This window comes from Heteronotia binoei, chromosome 16, assembly GCF_032191835.1.
Source record: "Heteronotia binoei isolate CCM8104 ecotype False Entrance Well chromosome 16, APGP_CSIRO_Hbin_v1, whole genome shotgun sequence".
Lineage (NCBI taxonomy): Eukaryota > Metazoa > Chordata > Lepidosauria > Squamata > Gekkonidae > Heteronotia > Heteronotia binoei.
The window spans coordinates 45,732,262-45,749,891 of NC_083238.1; the positions used below are offsets into that span (position 1 = coordinate 45,732,262).

Here is a 17,630-nt window from a genome sequence, read left to right on the forward strand (position 1 = left end):
TATTAGGCCACACTCCCTGATGTAGCCAATCCTCCTGGTGCTTACAGTAGGCCCTGCACTAAGAGCTCTGTAAGCTCTTGGAGGTTTGGTTACATCAGGGGTGTGTGGCCTAATATGCAAAGGAGGTCCTGCTACAAAAAGAGCCCTGAGTGCAAGCATGCATGGGCAGAGAACAGGGCCAGATTAACAAACAGACCGAGTAGGCACCGGCCTATGGGCCCCCCATGCCTTTACAACAACAACAATTTTTATTTGTATCCCACCCTCCCCGCCGGAGCAGGCTCAGGGCGGCTAACAGCATTATTTCATACATTGGTCATACAATATTAAATAAAACTACATTGGCAGTTTAATTAAAATTCTGATTCCGATTAAAATTCTAAAATTAATAAAATTAATAAAATATACTAGTGCTATAATTACGTTTACGTTTATGATGGCGAGTTCTTTACCAGTTTCCCTCTCAATCAGTGAAGGCCAATCGGAAGAGGGTAGTCTTGCAGGCCCTGCGGAACTGCTCAAGGTCCCGCAGGGCCCGCACTTCCTCTGGAAGTTGGTTCCATAGGCGTGGAGCCATAGTAGAGAAAGCTCGGTTGCAGGTGCTTTGCAACTTCACCTCCTTCGGCCCGGGAATGTTCAGCAGGTTTTTCCCGGCTGACCTCAGTGCTCTCTGGGGTTCATATGGGGAGAGACGGTCCCTAAGGTAGGCAGGTCCTCGACCATATAGGGCTTTAAAGGTAATAACCAGCACTTTGTAACGAATCCGGTATACAACTGGCAGCCAGTGCAGTTCGCGCAGCCCAGGCTGTATGTGACCCCACATTGGGAGCCCCAACAGCAATCTAGCCGCCGTGTTCTGCACCAGCTGCAGCTTCCGTATTCGGTACAGAGGCAGCCCCATGTAGAGGGCTGTTTAGGGGCCCTGGGCTGGTTTGCCTCTCTCTGCCTCTCCCCCGCAGTTTGGTCAAAGGGGGTTTTGAGGAGGTGCCTGCAGGAGATATTAGGAGATAATTTGTGAGGGGGCCCCTGAGATTTCGACTGCTTAGGGGCCTCCACAGGGTTTAATCCGGCACTGGCTGAGGATGTGTTTGTACAACAAAACCATCACACATGATAAAAGGCAAGATGCTCATGGCAGGACTCTGGAGCACAAGCAGAACGAGCAAGGCTTGCCTGCGATATAGAGTCAGGTCTCTCCTCCTGTGAGCTTCTCAAGTGCAGCTGCCTGTCTCAGTGTACGAGAGAAAAGGTTCTGCGGCTGCAGGTGTAGCAATGAGGGTATTAAGAGTGGTGGTTGCTCATGCATTAGGACTGGACATGCGCAGGGGTGGAATTCTAGCAGGAGCTCGTTTGCATATTAGGCCACACACCCCTCACGTAGCCAATCCTCCAAGAGCTTACAAAAAAGAGCCTTGTAAGCTCTTGGAGGACTGGCTACATGAGGGGTGTGTGGTCTAATATGCAAACGAGCTCCTGCTAGAATTCCACCCTTGGACAAGTGACACACTAGCTGAAAGGTGGCTGAATTCCATCACGACACAGAGAGCAGCCCGGCAGTCAAATAAAAGCGAGGTTAATGCATTGGGCTGATGTGAATAAGTAAACACAAATTATCTGCTTCTGTATATGGTATATTTAAAGGCTACCTTTGGGGGTTTCATAAAGATATTTTGTTTTCTTAGGGAGAATTAAAAGGTAAAAATTGCCCTGGGGGTGGGGGGAGAAAAAGGGTGAGATTTCTGCTCTTCTTAATTGTGGGATGAGAATCAAAGGCGCGAGTTAAAAATATCAACCAGGTTCATCAGCTTCTAAGCACACCTGCTGTTCTCCATTTCAATCTCAAACGTTTCCAGGTCAGAAAGGTGAATAATTATTAGAGAAGATAAACCAGAATTATAAAGACATTGAACTGACTGTTTTTAATAGGTTCTTACCAATTAACTGTCACTCCAGGGAATAAATTCTATTCCGAAAGAGAATTTATCACTAGAAGAAATGTTAACAACAATTACTCCACGTCCAATTGGAACGCTAGCCTTAGAAACAGAAGGGGATCGCTCCTTAGAGGCTGCCAGCGTTTTAGCAAATGACACTGGCCCTTTAACAGATGGGATGCTACTTCTTAGCTTGCCAGGTTCCTAATAAGAGACACTGGCTTCTGTACAATCAAGGACACGCATCTCTCAAAGTGCCAGCATCCATACCGGGAGTTAGAAGTTTAAAATAAGGAACGGGAGCCCAGCTAACAATGGCAGGCATATGCTAAAGAAATTTCAGTGCTAGTGGTGCAAATCCTGGCGAAAGACTTGATAACTCACTGTAGGGCTGAGTTTGCACAGTCTGGATAGGGACCATCGATCTATTTCATGGCCTGCTAACTGTGCCTTGGTAGGTACTGCTGGCTGCACTTGGCTTTTTGTTTCCTTTGGAAAGGCTACTCTCTCTCGATTTGGTTGTCAGTTGTTGGTTGCTTTTATAACAAGTACAATAATTTGAATGTGTTTATTTCCATATAGAAAAACATTTTAAAAAATTATTTTAAATGGAATTATCAGGTTCAGGATTCACAATATTTGACACGCTACCAAGCAATACTCCCTTCTAAGCTGTGGAGTCTTGTGAGCAAAAATTCTATTTTGTGAGCTACTGGCATTAAAGTTGTGAGCTGCTGCATAAATTATTGTGCTCTGGGGTCATCCTTCCTGAGCTAAGACAAAAATGTGTCAGTCGGAGGCTAAAAAAACTGTGAGTTAGCTCACACTAACTCAGCATAGAGGGAACACTGCCGCCAAGCCCACAGTTGGCCCCCAAGGTGGCAAGGCAGCCTATCAGGGGCTTCAGAAGTGTTCCTTCTTTTTGCCCTCAGCCTGACCAGGACTCTAAAAACAGGAGGATGGCCAAGTACCACAATGACCAGCAGGCAGGGCTATCGGATGTGTAGCCCTGCACTAGGAGAAGAGTGTCAGGCTAGGATCCGAGAGACCCAGGTTCAAATCCCCTTTCTTCCATGAAAGCTTGCTGCGTGACCTTGGGCCAGTCTTACCCTCTTGGCCTAACTCACATTATAAGAAGGATAAAATGGAGAAGAGGCTCCTCTGAGTCCCCCTTGAGGAGAAAGGTGGGGTTAAAAGGTAAAGGTAGTCCCCTGTGCAAGTACCAGTCGTTTCCGACTCTGGGGTGACGTCACATCACGATGTTTTCCCAGCAGACTTTTTACGGGGTGGTTTGCCATTTCCTTCCCCAGTCATCTACACTTCCCCCCCAGCAAGCTGGGTACTCATTTTACCCACCTCAGAAGGATGGAAGGCTGAGTCAACCTTGAGCTGGCTACCTGAACCCAGCTTCTGCTGGGATTGAACTCAGGTCATGAGCAGAGAGTTGGGACTGCAGCTTTACCACTCTGCGCCATGGGGCTAAAGGTGGGGTGTGGATAGATAGATCAGTTTTATTGGATAGGGCCAATGGCCAGCAGGGCTTTTTTGTAGAAAAAGTCTAGCAGGAACTCATTTGCATATTAAGCCACACTCCTGGCATCACCATTGTTTCACAGATGGCTTTTTGTAGGAAAACCCCCCAGCAGGAACTCATTTGCTTATTAGGCCACGCCCCCTGACACCATGCCAGAAGAAACTGCGTTCCTGTGTGTTCCTGCTAAAAAAATTCCCTGTCTGTTACAAACAATAAGGCGGGGTATACATTAAGTTAAATAAACCAAACCAAAATAATTGCACTGTCTTGGGAAATCAGTTGGGAGACCGACGAGTCTATGGCATACAATAGCAGCAATGAATAAGGGACGATTTATACACTCAAATAATTAGGTGTGCAAAAGACAAAGGCAGCTGATGGTTATTCCTGTCCAGATGCCTACCAAGGATTCTTCTATGAATGAGCCCCCTGCTTTTGGTTCCTCCCCCAACAAATATGTGATCACAGACGGCCCCACCAGATCGTGCCACCGCTCCCTGTAAACGCTGTTTCCCAACAATGGCATTAGCATAGAAGGTATTATTATTACCAGCCACAGAAACAACAAATTGTCTTGAAAAAGAACAAAATAAAGCAAAATGCTAGCCTCTTGGGAGCAATCTTAATCATTGGTAATTGTGCTATTCCTGTAGTCAAGATTTTATATGAATTTATCTGAGTTCAACGAGCCCACAGCGGGGCTTCAAGTCAGTAAAGTGGTTGGCAAGGTTCTGACTTGAAGGAATCCCAAGTCCCTGCATTTCTAGGATGCTAAGCGGAAAGCCGAGTTTGGAGTCACGTCATTGGTTTTGTGGATGACAGCAGGTAGATTTGAGTGTGAAAATATATGCCTGATTAAAGATATCTGAAACCAGTAGGAGACAAGAGCAAATCATTGGCTCTGGCATACCACATTCCCCCACCCCAATGAGAAATGCAGTGGCTTTGCTGATCCATTATGGGTGTGTAAAGTACCATCAAGTCGCAGCTGACTTATGACGACCCCAGCAAGAGGCTTTTGAGGCAAGTGAAAAGCAGAGGTGGTTTGCCATTCAATGCTCCCTCTAAGCCGTGGAGTCTTGTGAGCAAAAATTCTACTTTGTGAGCTACTGGCGTTAAAGTTGTGTGTGAGCAATTTGGCTACTGCATAAATTACTTTGCTCTGAGGCCATCTTTCCTGAACTAAGACAAAAATGTGTGAGCAGTAGGCTAAAAACCTGCGAGCTAGCGCACAATAACTCAACTTAGAGGGAACACTAACTCAACTTAGAGGGAAAATCTGGAGACAATGTCTGTGCAGTAGTAATCTTGAGTATGCTGTTCAGGTGTTGTTCAGCTGTGTTTTTGTATATAAGCTGCAAACTTACTTCTGACTTATTTACATTCATTACAGAAAGCCTAAGACCCAGAGGAAAACATGAAATGGCTGAGCATTGTGAGCTTTGTACATAAGTTGCTTCATGTGTTGGTCAGCCAATGGAGAAAACAGAGGCTTTGCTCTGTAGCTCCTGTGCGATTGAGAAAGCCTGGCAAAGCAAGCTGTGATGCAGAAGGAAGCAAGAGAGAAAAAAGAAAGCAGATGACAGTGAGGTGGTCATGGGCCTGATAAGAGCCCTCGGGGGGGGCTTGATCTAACCCTCAGGCAGCACGTTTGACACCCTTGCATTATACCATGCTGCCTTCCTTCCCACTGACCCAGTATAACAAAGTGTTCATCTTTGCCCTGTTTCTGTCTGCAGACAAACAACATTGTTCCAAGGCAGGTATCACTTGCTACCTAGGAGTGCGTGGGCCTAGTGGTGAAGAGAGATGTGCGACCCATTCGTCTCAGTATGCAGTCCAGAAACGAACATCTGATTAGGGCCCAGATGAGAAAAGTGAATTCCAGCAAGGAGCCTATCAGCAGTGGTCCAGTGAAGAAGAATCTAATCTACTCACTTTCTCATTGCCACCCTTAAAGAACAGCATCTGTGGCAATGAGAACGAAAGAATAGATTAGATTCTTCCTCACTGGACCACAACTGATATGCTTCTACAGTAGACAATTTTTTCTTGAGAAAGCTTCTAACAAGGCTGCCCACTCCTTGGGCAGACAGTGTGTGTCTGGAGAGCTAAATGTAGGAAGAATGCTACACGGGAGTTCATCAGTTACTCAGTATGTTCCTTGTGCCCTCACAACCCACTTGCTTGGATGTTCTCAGGAAGGGAAGAAGAAATACCATTGAACAACAGACCTCATCCACCTCTATTGTGTCCTTTGTGGGCCAACAATGCAGCACAAAGGCAGTAGAACATGGATACACGGAAATGGATATGAGACCAGGGAAATCAGGCAACAGGAGGAAACAGTTCTTCCCCTCATCCAGAGATTCAGGGCATAAAGGCCTGGTTCAAGCGGAAACTATAGCAACATGCATTGTTAAGGGAAACAAGGAATCCAATGCCAAGTTTGGGTTACTGTTCTGCAAGAACCCGTGCGGGGAGGGGAGGGAAATTAAATGCTGGCATTAAAGAGAGTTGTTGGTCATAAGATATTTCAGGAATAACTGTCCTAGCCCTCTAGCCATTTTCTGTCCTGACTCATCACTTAACATGGGGGGGGGGGGGGGAAATTGCAGACTCTGCTCAGCTCACCTTTCCCGCTCCTCCTTCATCTTTTCCAGGTCTTCTTCTTTGAGAGTGCCAGGCTTTGAAGTTCCCTTCTGATCACCTTTTGTGCCTTTGTCCTCTTTTTTCTTGCCAAACCTGATGAAGAAAGTAGGAAATGCTATTGGAGAGGAGTGGATGGACAGAACAGTAGGACAAGACTGCATTTCCCTCTCTCCCGAAGAAAAGTTGTACGATTTATTTACTTCATTTATATTATACTCCACCTTTTCCCCTCGTGGAGACCCAAGGTAGCTTTCATTGTTCTCCTCTCTTCCACTTTACCGAGAACAACCCTGTTAGGCCCGTGTTGCTGGGAAAGTGTGGTGGGCTCAAGGCCACCCAGCAAGCTTCCACGGAAGAGAGGGGATTTGAACCTGGAGGTCCCAGATCCTAGCCCTGTACTCTATCTTCTATGTAACACTGGCCAATTCCCCACTAGCCTTGCCACAGTTTAGTGCTCCTTTTTCCCATGGCACTTTTGCCCGATTTTGTACATGCTGCCTTGGAGCTGCGACTTGCTCTGCCTCTTTCCCAAATTCTCTCCGTGGTTTCATAATCTGGTTTTCAGAGAATACTACAGCCGCGGAGAGAACTTGGGAAAGAGGTGTGGCAAGTTGCAGCCCCGAGGCAGTGTGTGCAAAATCGGGCAGAAGCACTGCAGAAAAAAGGAGCGCGAGACTGTGGCAAGGCTAGTGGGGAATCGGCCAGTGACTCCACAATACACTTTGCCCCAGCCTTGGCTTCTAAAATAAACTCGATACACCATTTCACAAACTAAACACTCTCGGAGTAGATGTTAGCTGATTTTCTGTATACTCGGAACTTAATTTGTTTTTCAGCGCTGTGTATGTCAGAGATGTCTCAAGATGCTAAATGGATGGGGGGCTTTGATACTCAGCTATAATTAGCATAAATCTTAAAAGCAGCTGAAGGGTCTTCTTTCCCCGAGGGCAGTTTGCATGGAAGCAATCCTTCAAGCCGGCCTCAGAAGCAAACCACATCCCATTCTGCTCTCTGCCATAAATGCTGCTTCTCCATTACCCAGAGCCCAGATTTCACTCGGCTTACCTTTTAAATCAAGCTAAGGGCGAAGCCGGCATCCAAATAAATAAACAGCCCTCCATTACATGGACAGAACAAAAGGCTAATTTAAGAAAACCACTTTGCAAAACTCAATGCTCTTTTTCATTACAAACAAACAACTCACGTATTATAGCGGCCTTCCAAATAGCAGTTTTCTAGTATGCTAATACATACATTGCCTGCACTAAATTAAACCTTTATAGTGTAACTAATGGCCATAGCTGATATGGGCTGCAAAAAAATACATCCTGGTCCTTCTGGTTAGATGAACCCACACTATCCTTTACAACTCAAACCTTTAACGCGGATTGTCTCACTTGAAATTTAACCAAGCCCTTTTTTAAAAAGTATAGACATCCTATATGCACTTGCTGAAAACTGCAGATATTGCTCATGAAAACGTTTCCTACTACTCTACTTTCTCATTATTATAGGATTGAAAATGAAGACATACAAATCATATGGAAATGTAAGTGAACACTGCATAGATTTGTGGCATTAAAGCTGGAGTCACAATTCTGGAAGCTCTTAAAACAGTTGAAGCTTAGGAAGAAAAACAACTGCTTAAATTTAACCAAGAGTTTGTTTGAAGAGTCCACTGCTTTTCATAGCACCTCTATTTATTCCCAACATGACCTTTGCAATGTATACGGCACATCTTTCCACTGTTCTACAAAGTAGGGAGCCGGAACTGAACATCTGAAGCTTCCTTATATGCAAATCTTACCATTTTATTTTATCTATTTATTTTAAAAACTTTCTATCCAAACAGGGACCTTGAGATGGTGAACATCGAAACACTACACTTGAAATTGTCTATATAAAATATTCAACAACACTATCAAAACAGACAGCTGCATGACACCATGAAGGGAGGCCAACAGGAGTTCACTGGGGATATGCCAGACAAAACAAAAAAGGTCTTCGTTTGCTGGCAGAAGACAGCCACCTGACATTATTTAACTGGATATGCCGGTGAGTGAAACTGGAACCTTCCACATGCAAAGCCCAACAGGGTTGCCAGCTCTGGGTTGGGAAACACCTCAGAATTTTAAGGGTGATGCCTCAGGAGATATCTCAGCAGGGCATGATGCCACAGACTCCACCCTCCCAAGCAGCCACTTTCTCCGGGGGAAATGATCTTGGCAGTCTGGAAATTACCTGTAATGGTGGGGGATCTCCAGGTGCCACCCAGGGGGTGGGAACCTTAACCTATGAGGCACAGCCACTTCCCCAGCTAAAGAGACCTCTTATCCCAGGTTGAGGCTGCAGAACTCAAACCCAGCACTTTATTTATTTATTTAAATTGTTTAGTAGACCTATATTCTGCCTTTTCCCGTAAACGGGCTCAAGGCGGGTCACAACATATAGCATTACTAAGTAGGAAGCTACTTCTTCAACTACCACCTGTCTGCTGCACAACTGAGACAGATTTTAATCAGTGTTCTCCTTCAGACCAAGAGATATCCAGATGCTTGTAGATACCTCTGCATAAAACTACATGTGCAAAAATGTAGCTGGTAAGCACATTTCACATTTATCGGCATAATCTTCAGGTGATTTTTATATACTTTTTGGCAGTCCAGAAGATGTTCTTTTATTCATTGAGTGTGTTGGCTGAACTATATTTCTCTTGTACACTGGCATTTCTCCACTGACCAATGCTGAAAAACTTAGGCGTCAGTGCAGCTTTGCATAACTTCAGTTACTAATGCATTCAAGCAAAGAGACCGCAATACAACAAGGTTAGCCCCTGAAAGGCAAAAATACTGCAGAGGCAGCTCTCCAAGTTTCCAGGATGACTTAAGAGGCCTCACCGGCAAGAAATAATGCCACTTTTCAATGCACATACAGCACTGCCATTTCTATTCACATACAGAATATTCCAGGGGTGGCTAAACTGCAGCTCGGGAGTCACATGTGGCTCTTCACACATATTTATTATTTATTTATTTAAATTTCTATCCCGCCCTCTCCGCAAGCAGACTCAGGGCGGCTAACAACATTCATTTTTACAAATTAAAAACCAATAAAAAATAGCTACAGTTTAAAATTATTTTAAAAAAGCATTTCATTTCATGGTGCTGTATCACTACAATATAATATAAGTGGTGATCATATGGTACTCTATAATGATGTAGGGTGGCAGCTCTCTCCCGGTTAGATCTCAAAGGCCTGTCGAAACAGTTCGGTCTTACAGGACCTGAGGAAAGTAGAGAGGCATTTAAAGTTTAAGTTGCTTTCTTTCCACCTCACCATCTATTTGTTTCCTTTCCACCTTTCTTGCCACCCTTCCTTCCTTCCTTCCTTCCTTGCAGCTCTCAAACATCTGACATTTATTCTATGTGGCTCTTACATTAAGCATGTTTGGCCACCCTTGGTATATGCAATGGATATTTCATTTCTTCTACCCCAGTATGGCAGAAGAGGAAATAGAGGAAGCATGAGTACACTGGAAAAGAGATGTAAAATTTCCAGAAATTCTGAAGCCATGGGGAAAACAGAAATTTTGAGGAACTCCCTACTAACCCCCTCCCCCGAAAATTTTGGGAAAAATTGAAATGCATGCAATACGTATTGTCCTATCAAACCTAAGATAACATTACTGCTTTAACAATATAAAATGTATCATGTATTACTTACTTAGTATATAACATTGCAATATTTGACATGTTTATGGAATATAAAAGTTATAGCCTTAGTTTTCAACAAGCAAAACTGCAAATACACTCGAGAGAAAACTGCAAGCTATGATATCTTAGCACATACACCTTAATTTTTGTTATCTGGTTAGAAAGAACCAAGTTCTCAATGAAACTTGTCAGAGTTTTCCTCTGAGACTCTTCTGCCCCACCTCTTTTAGATCTTTTTTCTCCTTCCTTCAAGGTAGGGCAGTAAGTTACTTTTTGCCCAGTCTGTGGGTATACTTAACAGTGGTTTGAGGGAGAGATGGAAAAGGTCAACCACAAGTCAGGTCAAAAGGACAACAGAAAGTATGCAACAGCTGAAAAGCTTCGTTTTACCTGACTCGGGTCTTCTTGTTCATGACAATAGCTGATGGAACAGAGATTGAATTGGAACAGCCGAAAAGCAATGAGAGCCCTGCATTCTCCCTTCATGAAAATCAAGTATCCCTGCACTTGGATTTAAGCTGGTGTAGTGGTTAAGTGCATTGACTCTTGTCTGAGAGAACTGGGTTTGACCCCCCACTTCTCCACCCGCATCTGCTGGAATGACCCCAGCCTTCACGTCTGTAAATCAGAAATGCAACCAATGTGCTATGCCTGCAAATCACGCTCTGAAGATATTTTAGCCAGGTATACCTGACAACCCACCCCCTTGCCTGTCTTGCACATTGCTCACCTGGAGTTACTGCAGTCTTTGGAAACAATGATATCTAGTCTAAGGCATACATATGCAGTGAAGTACTCATTGCTTTTTAATGCATGCTGAAGTGTTCCGCCTTTCGCAGGTAAAAGAGGGACATGTCCAGAGAAGCGAACTAAAATTAAAATGTGTAAACAGCAGTACGGAAAAGGGAATGTTTAAGAAGAATCTGTAAGGCGGTAATCTTACTTCCAGGACTAATTCTCAAAGCCACCAAGTTCTAGCCCTCTGGGAAGCCTGCCATGGACAGCAACTGCTTCCTAGTTACTGTAACCAAGGGAGGTTTTGCATGTCACCTCTACAGAGGAAGCCAAACGCATTACACATTATTGGTCCAGCAATTGGACAGTCTACACCCTCATTGGTCTTCGGCTAAGAACCGATGAGCCAGTGGTCTGAGACACATCAGACAACAGGATGTTGTTGGATTCCTGGGGATCGGATATGGGACAAAGTGTCTGGGGGGGGGGGTGGCGGCAATGGGAGGAGAAATGGATGGAAATAGCCATTGTCTCTTCTGAAGATGGAAGTGTCCTTATGTCTTCAGAATGGGAAGATTGGATAAAAGGCACAGTCATAAGCTGGGGAGCAGGAAAGAAATCACCGGTCTTTAGAGAAAAAACCTTTCCTGCCTATACTCCAGGCAAGCGGAGAATATAGGTAGAGATGCTCGAGATCATCCGTGAGTCTCCTTCAAAATTATTCTTGCCCAGCTTATTTTGTATCACTGTTGAGCATAAAGCACAACATGTTTACATAATAAAAAAGAAATGCAACAACTGCAAGTTTTCATATGTCTTTCTTTTAAATTTGGATATTGTCATCCTCAAACAGAGAAAAAGGCTTTGTAAGAACAATAAAATGACAATTTCCATCACAGTAACGGATCAGTCTGACAAAGCACTGCCGCCTGGCAGTAAAAGTTTCCGATGCCAAAAAACGCAAAGTTCAAATGAAATTATAAACCAGCAAGTGATTAGTACTTAGTACATCCACACAAAAACAAGTTTTTCAGCTATTTTTGGCTTCACACCAGATCTGCGTGAAGTGACGATGCACACCTGCTCTATTAAACATGCAATCTGCAGCTGGAAGCTGAGCAAGGATTCGGCCATTTTTTAAAACTTCTTTTCTTTTCTTTACTGTACATTAAAAATACTTTTACCTTTTTTAGTTTTAAAACAAAGTAGAAAGGTGCACAAAAATCTCCATGCATGCAATATCATTCCTTAATATAACCCCAGTTCTCTCACCTATTCTTGCACTATTCCAAAATGTGTATTAGCAGTTTTCCTTCCTCGTCTGCCCATAGGGTTGCCAAACTGCAGATGATGGCAGGAGATTCCCCCAAAATTACAAATGGTCTCAAACGACAGAGAACAATTGCCAGGAAAGAACAATGAGAATAAAGTTCAGTTTCCACAGAAAGATCTGATGGTCATGATCAGATGACACAGAATCAACTCCAGAAAGGGTAACAGAAATAATAGCAGGGATGACTGTGAACTTTTATGATATTAGGTTTCATAATCAATCACCGTGCTAATTGAATCAAATAGCAGTACATGGGATTTCTGATAAGCAGCTGAAAGCAGATTCAAACAATGCTGGATTTTTAACCTGTCTCTCCCCCCCCCCCCATCATGTCTCCAGAGTCCATGAACATGGACACGGTGGTGTCCCCCCCCCCCAACCCTCCAAGTGCCGTGGGTATCCATTTTTCATGATTCTCTTGTTAGGGGATCTCTGCAAAAGTACATTCAAATATTCAGTACAATTATCTAACATGATATATTTTTAACATCAAATTAAACTGTCAGATCCATGAAATTCTCTGATGTGATATTAATATATATATATTAAATGATAACAGCACTGATTTAAAATAGACAACACTACTGAATTATTGGGTGGATTTATCCCTGCCATCATTTAATTGCAAAAAATGTGCTCCTAGGGACCTCGGGGCGGGGGGGGGGGACCTTATTCTGTGCTTGGCAGATACCAGGAAGCCTTAGCCAAACCTCATGGGGGTTACTTTTCCCATAATCTCTAGTCCTCCCCCAAGTGTCCAGTGTCTTTGCAGACACTTAAAAAAAAGCTGTTAATTTATTGCAACTGTTTAAAAAAATATGGGTAGACTTCAAGAATGTGTTGTAACTACTTTAAAGCATATCACAATAAGATATGGGCAGACTTCAAGAATGTGGTCTGGAAACAGTGGAAGGGGGAGAAACAGTGGAGGGAATTGCTCCTTGCCTTCCCTAATGGAAAGGGTTGCCTCTTCAATCACGCCTCTGGCCGAAGATTGCTGGCTGGAACAGAGAAAGAAAAGACTGAGGCAGGGTGGGTGGGAAGAAGCTACGCATTATATATGTCGATTTTTTTAAAAAAATAAACTATTTTAAAAGAGGGACAATCAAGTTAGGAACATTATGGCCTCATGATACTCTTGCAGAGTGTTTTGGCAACACAGGCAGAGGCTTGTAAAGCACCACTGAAGGCAGCTGTAGGCACAAAGCCATTAGTATGCTGTCTACAGGAGAAGAGCAATACTCCAGATGCACCACAGATACAAGGTGTGCATACGAAAGCAGGAAAAGGGGATTTTCTTTTGATGTGACTTGCCCTCCAAAAGGGAAAATTGGGTGAGTCATCCTAACATGAAAGCCAGTGTACGGTTCCCTGAGAACAAGCTGTGCAAGTACAATAGATCCACCTTTTCTGATGTTGGCTGTAGAAGCAAGACCCTGAGAAATCAATAACCCCACCCTAAAGGCCCACCTCTGCTAGTGGGTTGGGGCTGTAGCTCACTGGCAGAGCATCTGCTTGGCATACAGAAGGTCCCAGGTTCAGTCTCCGGAATCTCCAGTTAAAAAGAAAAAGGCCAGGCAGTCACTTATGTGAAAGACCACCATTTAATACCCTGGAGGGCCTTGGCCAGTCTGAGTAGACAGTACTGACCCGGATGGACCAATGGCCTGCTACAGTATAAGTCAGAGGTGTCAAACTCATTTGTTACAAAAGCTGGATCTGACATAAATGTTATCTGGTTGGGCTAGGCTATGTCTGCCATAGAAGGTAATGCCAGGTACCGGAGATTCAAACTTCATAAATGACACAGGTAAATCCAGTTAGCTATATTATTTTTACTTACAATACAAACAAAAGCAATTGATTCCTAGGAGTGAAAGCAATTTTTTTTACAGGGGAATCCACAAAAGCCCCCCAAAATGTATAAATTAATCATATGCAAGACTAATTCCCCCACCCAAGGGATTCCATACTCACTACTCCTTAGCCATTTCCTTTCATTCCCTGACATATTTGACCACACAAACTTCACTGTGTGGGCCCATGACCCGCCCCCCCCCCCAGCAGCCTCCTGTCTTCCCCTCCTCACATCAGTTGCTCAAAGGCCAGATAAGAGGTCTGGATGGGCCGGTTCCGGCCCCTGGGCCATATGTTTGACATCCCTGGTATAAGGCAGTGTCATACCCAGCACAAACCCAGTGGTTCATACCAGTCAAAAATGTGCTCTAATGTGAGAGGAGCAGGATGGCTCCAGCGCAGTGCATTCTGGGTAGCTCCTTCAGGTGCTGTTTAAGCAGTGCCTGTCCGTACATCCCTTCTCCATGCCCCAGACGCAGCTAGATCAGTGTCACAGAATTCTTTGTACATAAGCCCAAGGCTGTTCAAGTTGTAAGATTGTTTCCCTCGTTGCAAAATAAATCTGGCCCTATCGTTTCAATAGCAAATAGAGGACTGTGCATACAAACACATGTTGCTACATATTATTTGCCTCTGATGTACCACAAAGTAATACTTCTGTGGCAACTGTTGAGCCGATTGTTGCTCACCCAAACTGACACTGCCTTTTCTTTGTTTCGTTTCTAATTTTCAGGCAGGCTTAAAAATGAACTTGCTGTTCTGCGAGAGCCTCCTCTCTTGCTCCCGTGATGAATTTCTTGAAGGCAAGACCTAAAAGCGGTGGCCATGGTAACATTTCATTTCGAGGCTGAAGAGCCAGTTTCCACATCTCAAATGTGTTGATATTTACTTTGAGGATTAAAGAGCAGGGAGGTCTACAAAGTCCCCAGACTTCTAATGCGGGGGGAAAAACATCTGCTGGACCGAGTCCTAAGCAGATTGCTGGCTAAATTCAGCAACGAGGGAATTCTTCTGGTTAATTAGGTTCTCCCATATCAGGAGATGTCATTGACGCTGAGAGACCGTGATGGCATTCGAAGCATTTTGCAGGGGAAGAACATAAATTCAAAAGGTCACCATGATGAGCAAAATCCCCCCTCCCCCTATTATTCACTTAGTCATCTGTGGAAGTGATCTGTGTTTTTATAAATGCAAAGGGGTTTGTCCTGACCTGGATAGCCCAAGCCAGCCTGATATCATCAGATCTCAGAAGCTAAGCAGGGTTGGGCCAGGCTAGAATTTAGATGGGAGACCCCCAAGGAATACCAGGGTCATGATGTGGAGGCAGGCAATGGTGAACACCTCTGAACATCACTTCCCTTGAAAACCCCATGGGCAGGGGTCATTTTGTAGAAAAAAGAGGTGCTGGAGCTCATTAGCACAACATATTTGCATAACTCATTTGCATATGCCACACACCTCTGGCATCACTGGAAGGTGGACTAAATTAGATCAGCTCAGCATCTACCTTCAAATGCTTCTTGAATTAGAATGGTCATAGTACAAGCTTACTCCCATCATACTTTTTAAATGACTTTCTCCTATGTGGCCACAGTGAAATGAGGAAGATTTCCACTTGTCTGCTTGATATGTTTTGGTTATTTCCCCATTTTTTTGGCGGGGAAAAATATTAGAAAGTTTGCCAAATCTCAGAGATCAGCAAAGTTCTCACAGGGGGTTTGAACAATGGAGCCCAGAAGCAAGGTTTTTAAGGGGGGGGGGGTTGGAGGAATAAGAAAGAAAGAGCACAGTAAAATTTAGAGGCTCTGGAGCTGTGCTCCTGTGAGCTCCTGCCTGCCCACAGGGATAGCATAAGTTGGCTGTGGTTTGATGTTCTTTTCACCACTACAAAAGAATTTACATATGGGGGGGGGAGTCCCAGAGCACTCAACACTCCTGCTGCTATTTCCGGTAGACTAGTCTTCCTCAAAAGAGCCCCGTGGCATAGAGTGGTAAAGCTGCAGTACTGCAGTCCTAAGCTCTGCTCGATTTGATTCCAGTGGCTCAAGGTTGACTCAGCCTTCCATCCTTCTGAGGTCGGTAAAATGAGTACCCAGCTTGCTGGGGGGAAGTATAGATGACTGGGGAAGGCAATGGCAAACCACCCTGTAAAAAGTCTGCTGTGAAAATGTCGTGATGTAATGTCACCCCAGAGTTGGAAACGACTGGTGCTTGCACAGGGGACTACCTTTATCTTTTTAGTCTTCCTCAAAGGCAGCCTTTTCAAGTCTCCCTAACCCCAATGCAATGGTCTTGGAGATGATCTCTAGTGAGTTAAAACTGATGGGAAATAAAAGAAATACTTTTTAAAATGTTACTTTTTATAATGTTACTTAGAACTGAACTCTTAGTTTTCTGTGAGCAAAACTGCCAAGGTATCCAATACTTGGGAAAGAATTGTACGATGCTGCAACTCTTTGCTATTTTTAGCACATATAATCTTGATTTTTGCCAACTGAGAGGCAGCCAGTAAAAAATAAAAGTTGCATTAGACAATAGATTTGGTAGTAAACAAAAGAAAGGGCATTACTGGGACAAGAACAGTCACAAAAGGGCTCGCTCCCCTTCCAGCCTGCGTCCCATCCCAAGGATGGCAAGTGGGAGGGCCAAGTGGCAACACTCGCCTCCGTCCCTGGTGATGTGCAATGCCAGGTCCATAAATAATAAAACCTCAGTCCTGCAAGAATTTTTCATCAGGCAGGATATGGACCTGGCTTGTGTGATGGAGACCTGGGTGCGGGAGGGGGAGACAGTTGCTCTTTCCCAAGTGGCCCCGCCTGGTTTCTCCATCCTTCATCAGGCCCGGACCAGCGGGCGGGGGGGAGGGGTGGCTTTTTTCATACGGGAGGATTGCTCCAGGATACTTCCGCCGCCAGAGATCAAGGGCGTGGAGTGTGTGGGCCTGCTGTGGGACGTTGGGGAGAGTTTGGCAATCTGGCTGGTGTACCGTCCGCCTAACGCACCGGCCAGTGCCCTGCCGTCCCTGATGGAGGCTGTAGCAGGCTGGGCATTGGAGCACCCTCGACTTATAGTCCTGGGTGACTTCAATGTCCATGCTGAGGACGCAGCTTCCACTCGTGCGACGGACCTGGTGCTTTCCATGGCAGCACTAGGACTTTCCCAATATGTAACAGCGCCCACGCATCAGGCTGGACACACACTAGACCTGATCTTTGCGGTGGGAGTAGTAGTGGATCAGATATCTGCCAAGGCAGTGCCATGGTCTGACCACCAGGCCCTGAAGGCTCGTGTGGACATGCCACCCCTGTCCCGTTTAGGCGGTGAGCAGATTTGGGCTCGCCCGCGTAGTCAGATGGACCCGTTGCGGCTTCAAACGGCTATACGGGATCCTTGGCCCACCGGCGACTCGTTGGATGAGCTAGTGAAGACCTGGAATAACCGGCTCTCTGAGGCCATCGACGAAATCGCTCCCTGACGTCCTCTTCATCCTCAATCACGATCTGCTCCATGGTATACCCCGGAGCTGCGATCAATGAAGCGACGATTAAGACGACTAGAGAGACAATGGTGCTACGCTCGTGACGAAGCTACGAGAACATCATATAGGTCATTTATGAGGACCTATGAGATGGCTATTCGGATTGCAAAGAAGGATTACTTTGCATCCAGAATCGCAACTGCGACCTTGCGCCCAGCACAATTGTTTAGTATAATTCGGTCATTAACAGAATTGCCGCAGGGCAAACAAAATAATAGAGAATTGAAAATAGGCTGTGAGGCTTTTGCGAGTTTTTTCGCAGATAAGGTCTCGTCGCTCCGACACGACCTACCCGCTATAATTAATACAGTAGATGAACTTGGGGCACCAAGCA

The 17,630-nt window shown here is 44.8% G+C and overlaps 1 protein-coding gene across 1 annotated transcript in view; it reads right to left on the bottom strand.

Annotated features, from left to right (window-relative positions):
• PARD3B (par-3 family cell polarity regulator beta) overlaps positions 1 to 17,630 on the bottom strand; it is a 769,788-nt gene that overhangs the window by 213,119 nt on the left and 539,039 nt on the right. Inside the window, exon 19 of the mRNA XM_060256951.1 lies at positions 6,103 to 6,213. Coding sequence (XP_060112934.1) covers positions 6,103 to 6,213 — 111 coding nt within the window. The remainder of the gene's footprint in view (positions 1 to 6,102; positions 6,214 to 17,630) is intronic.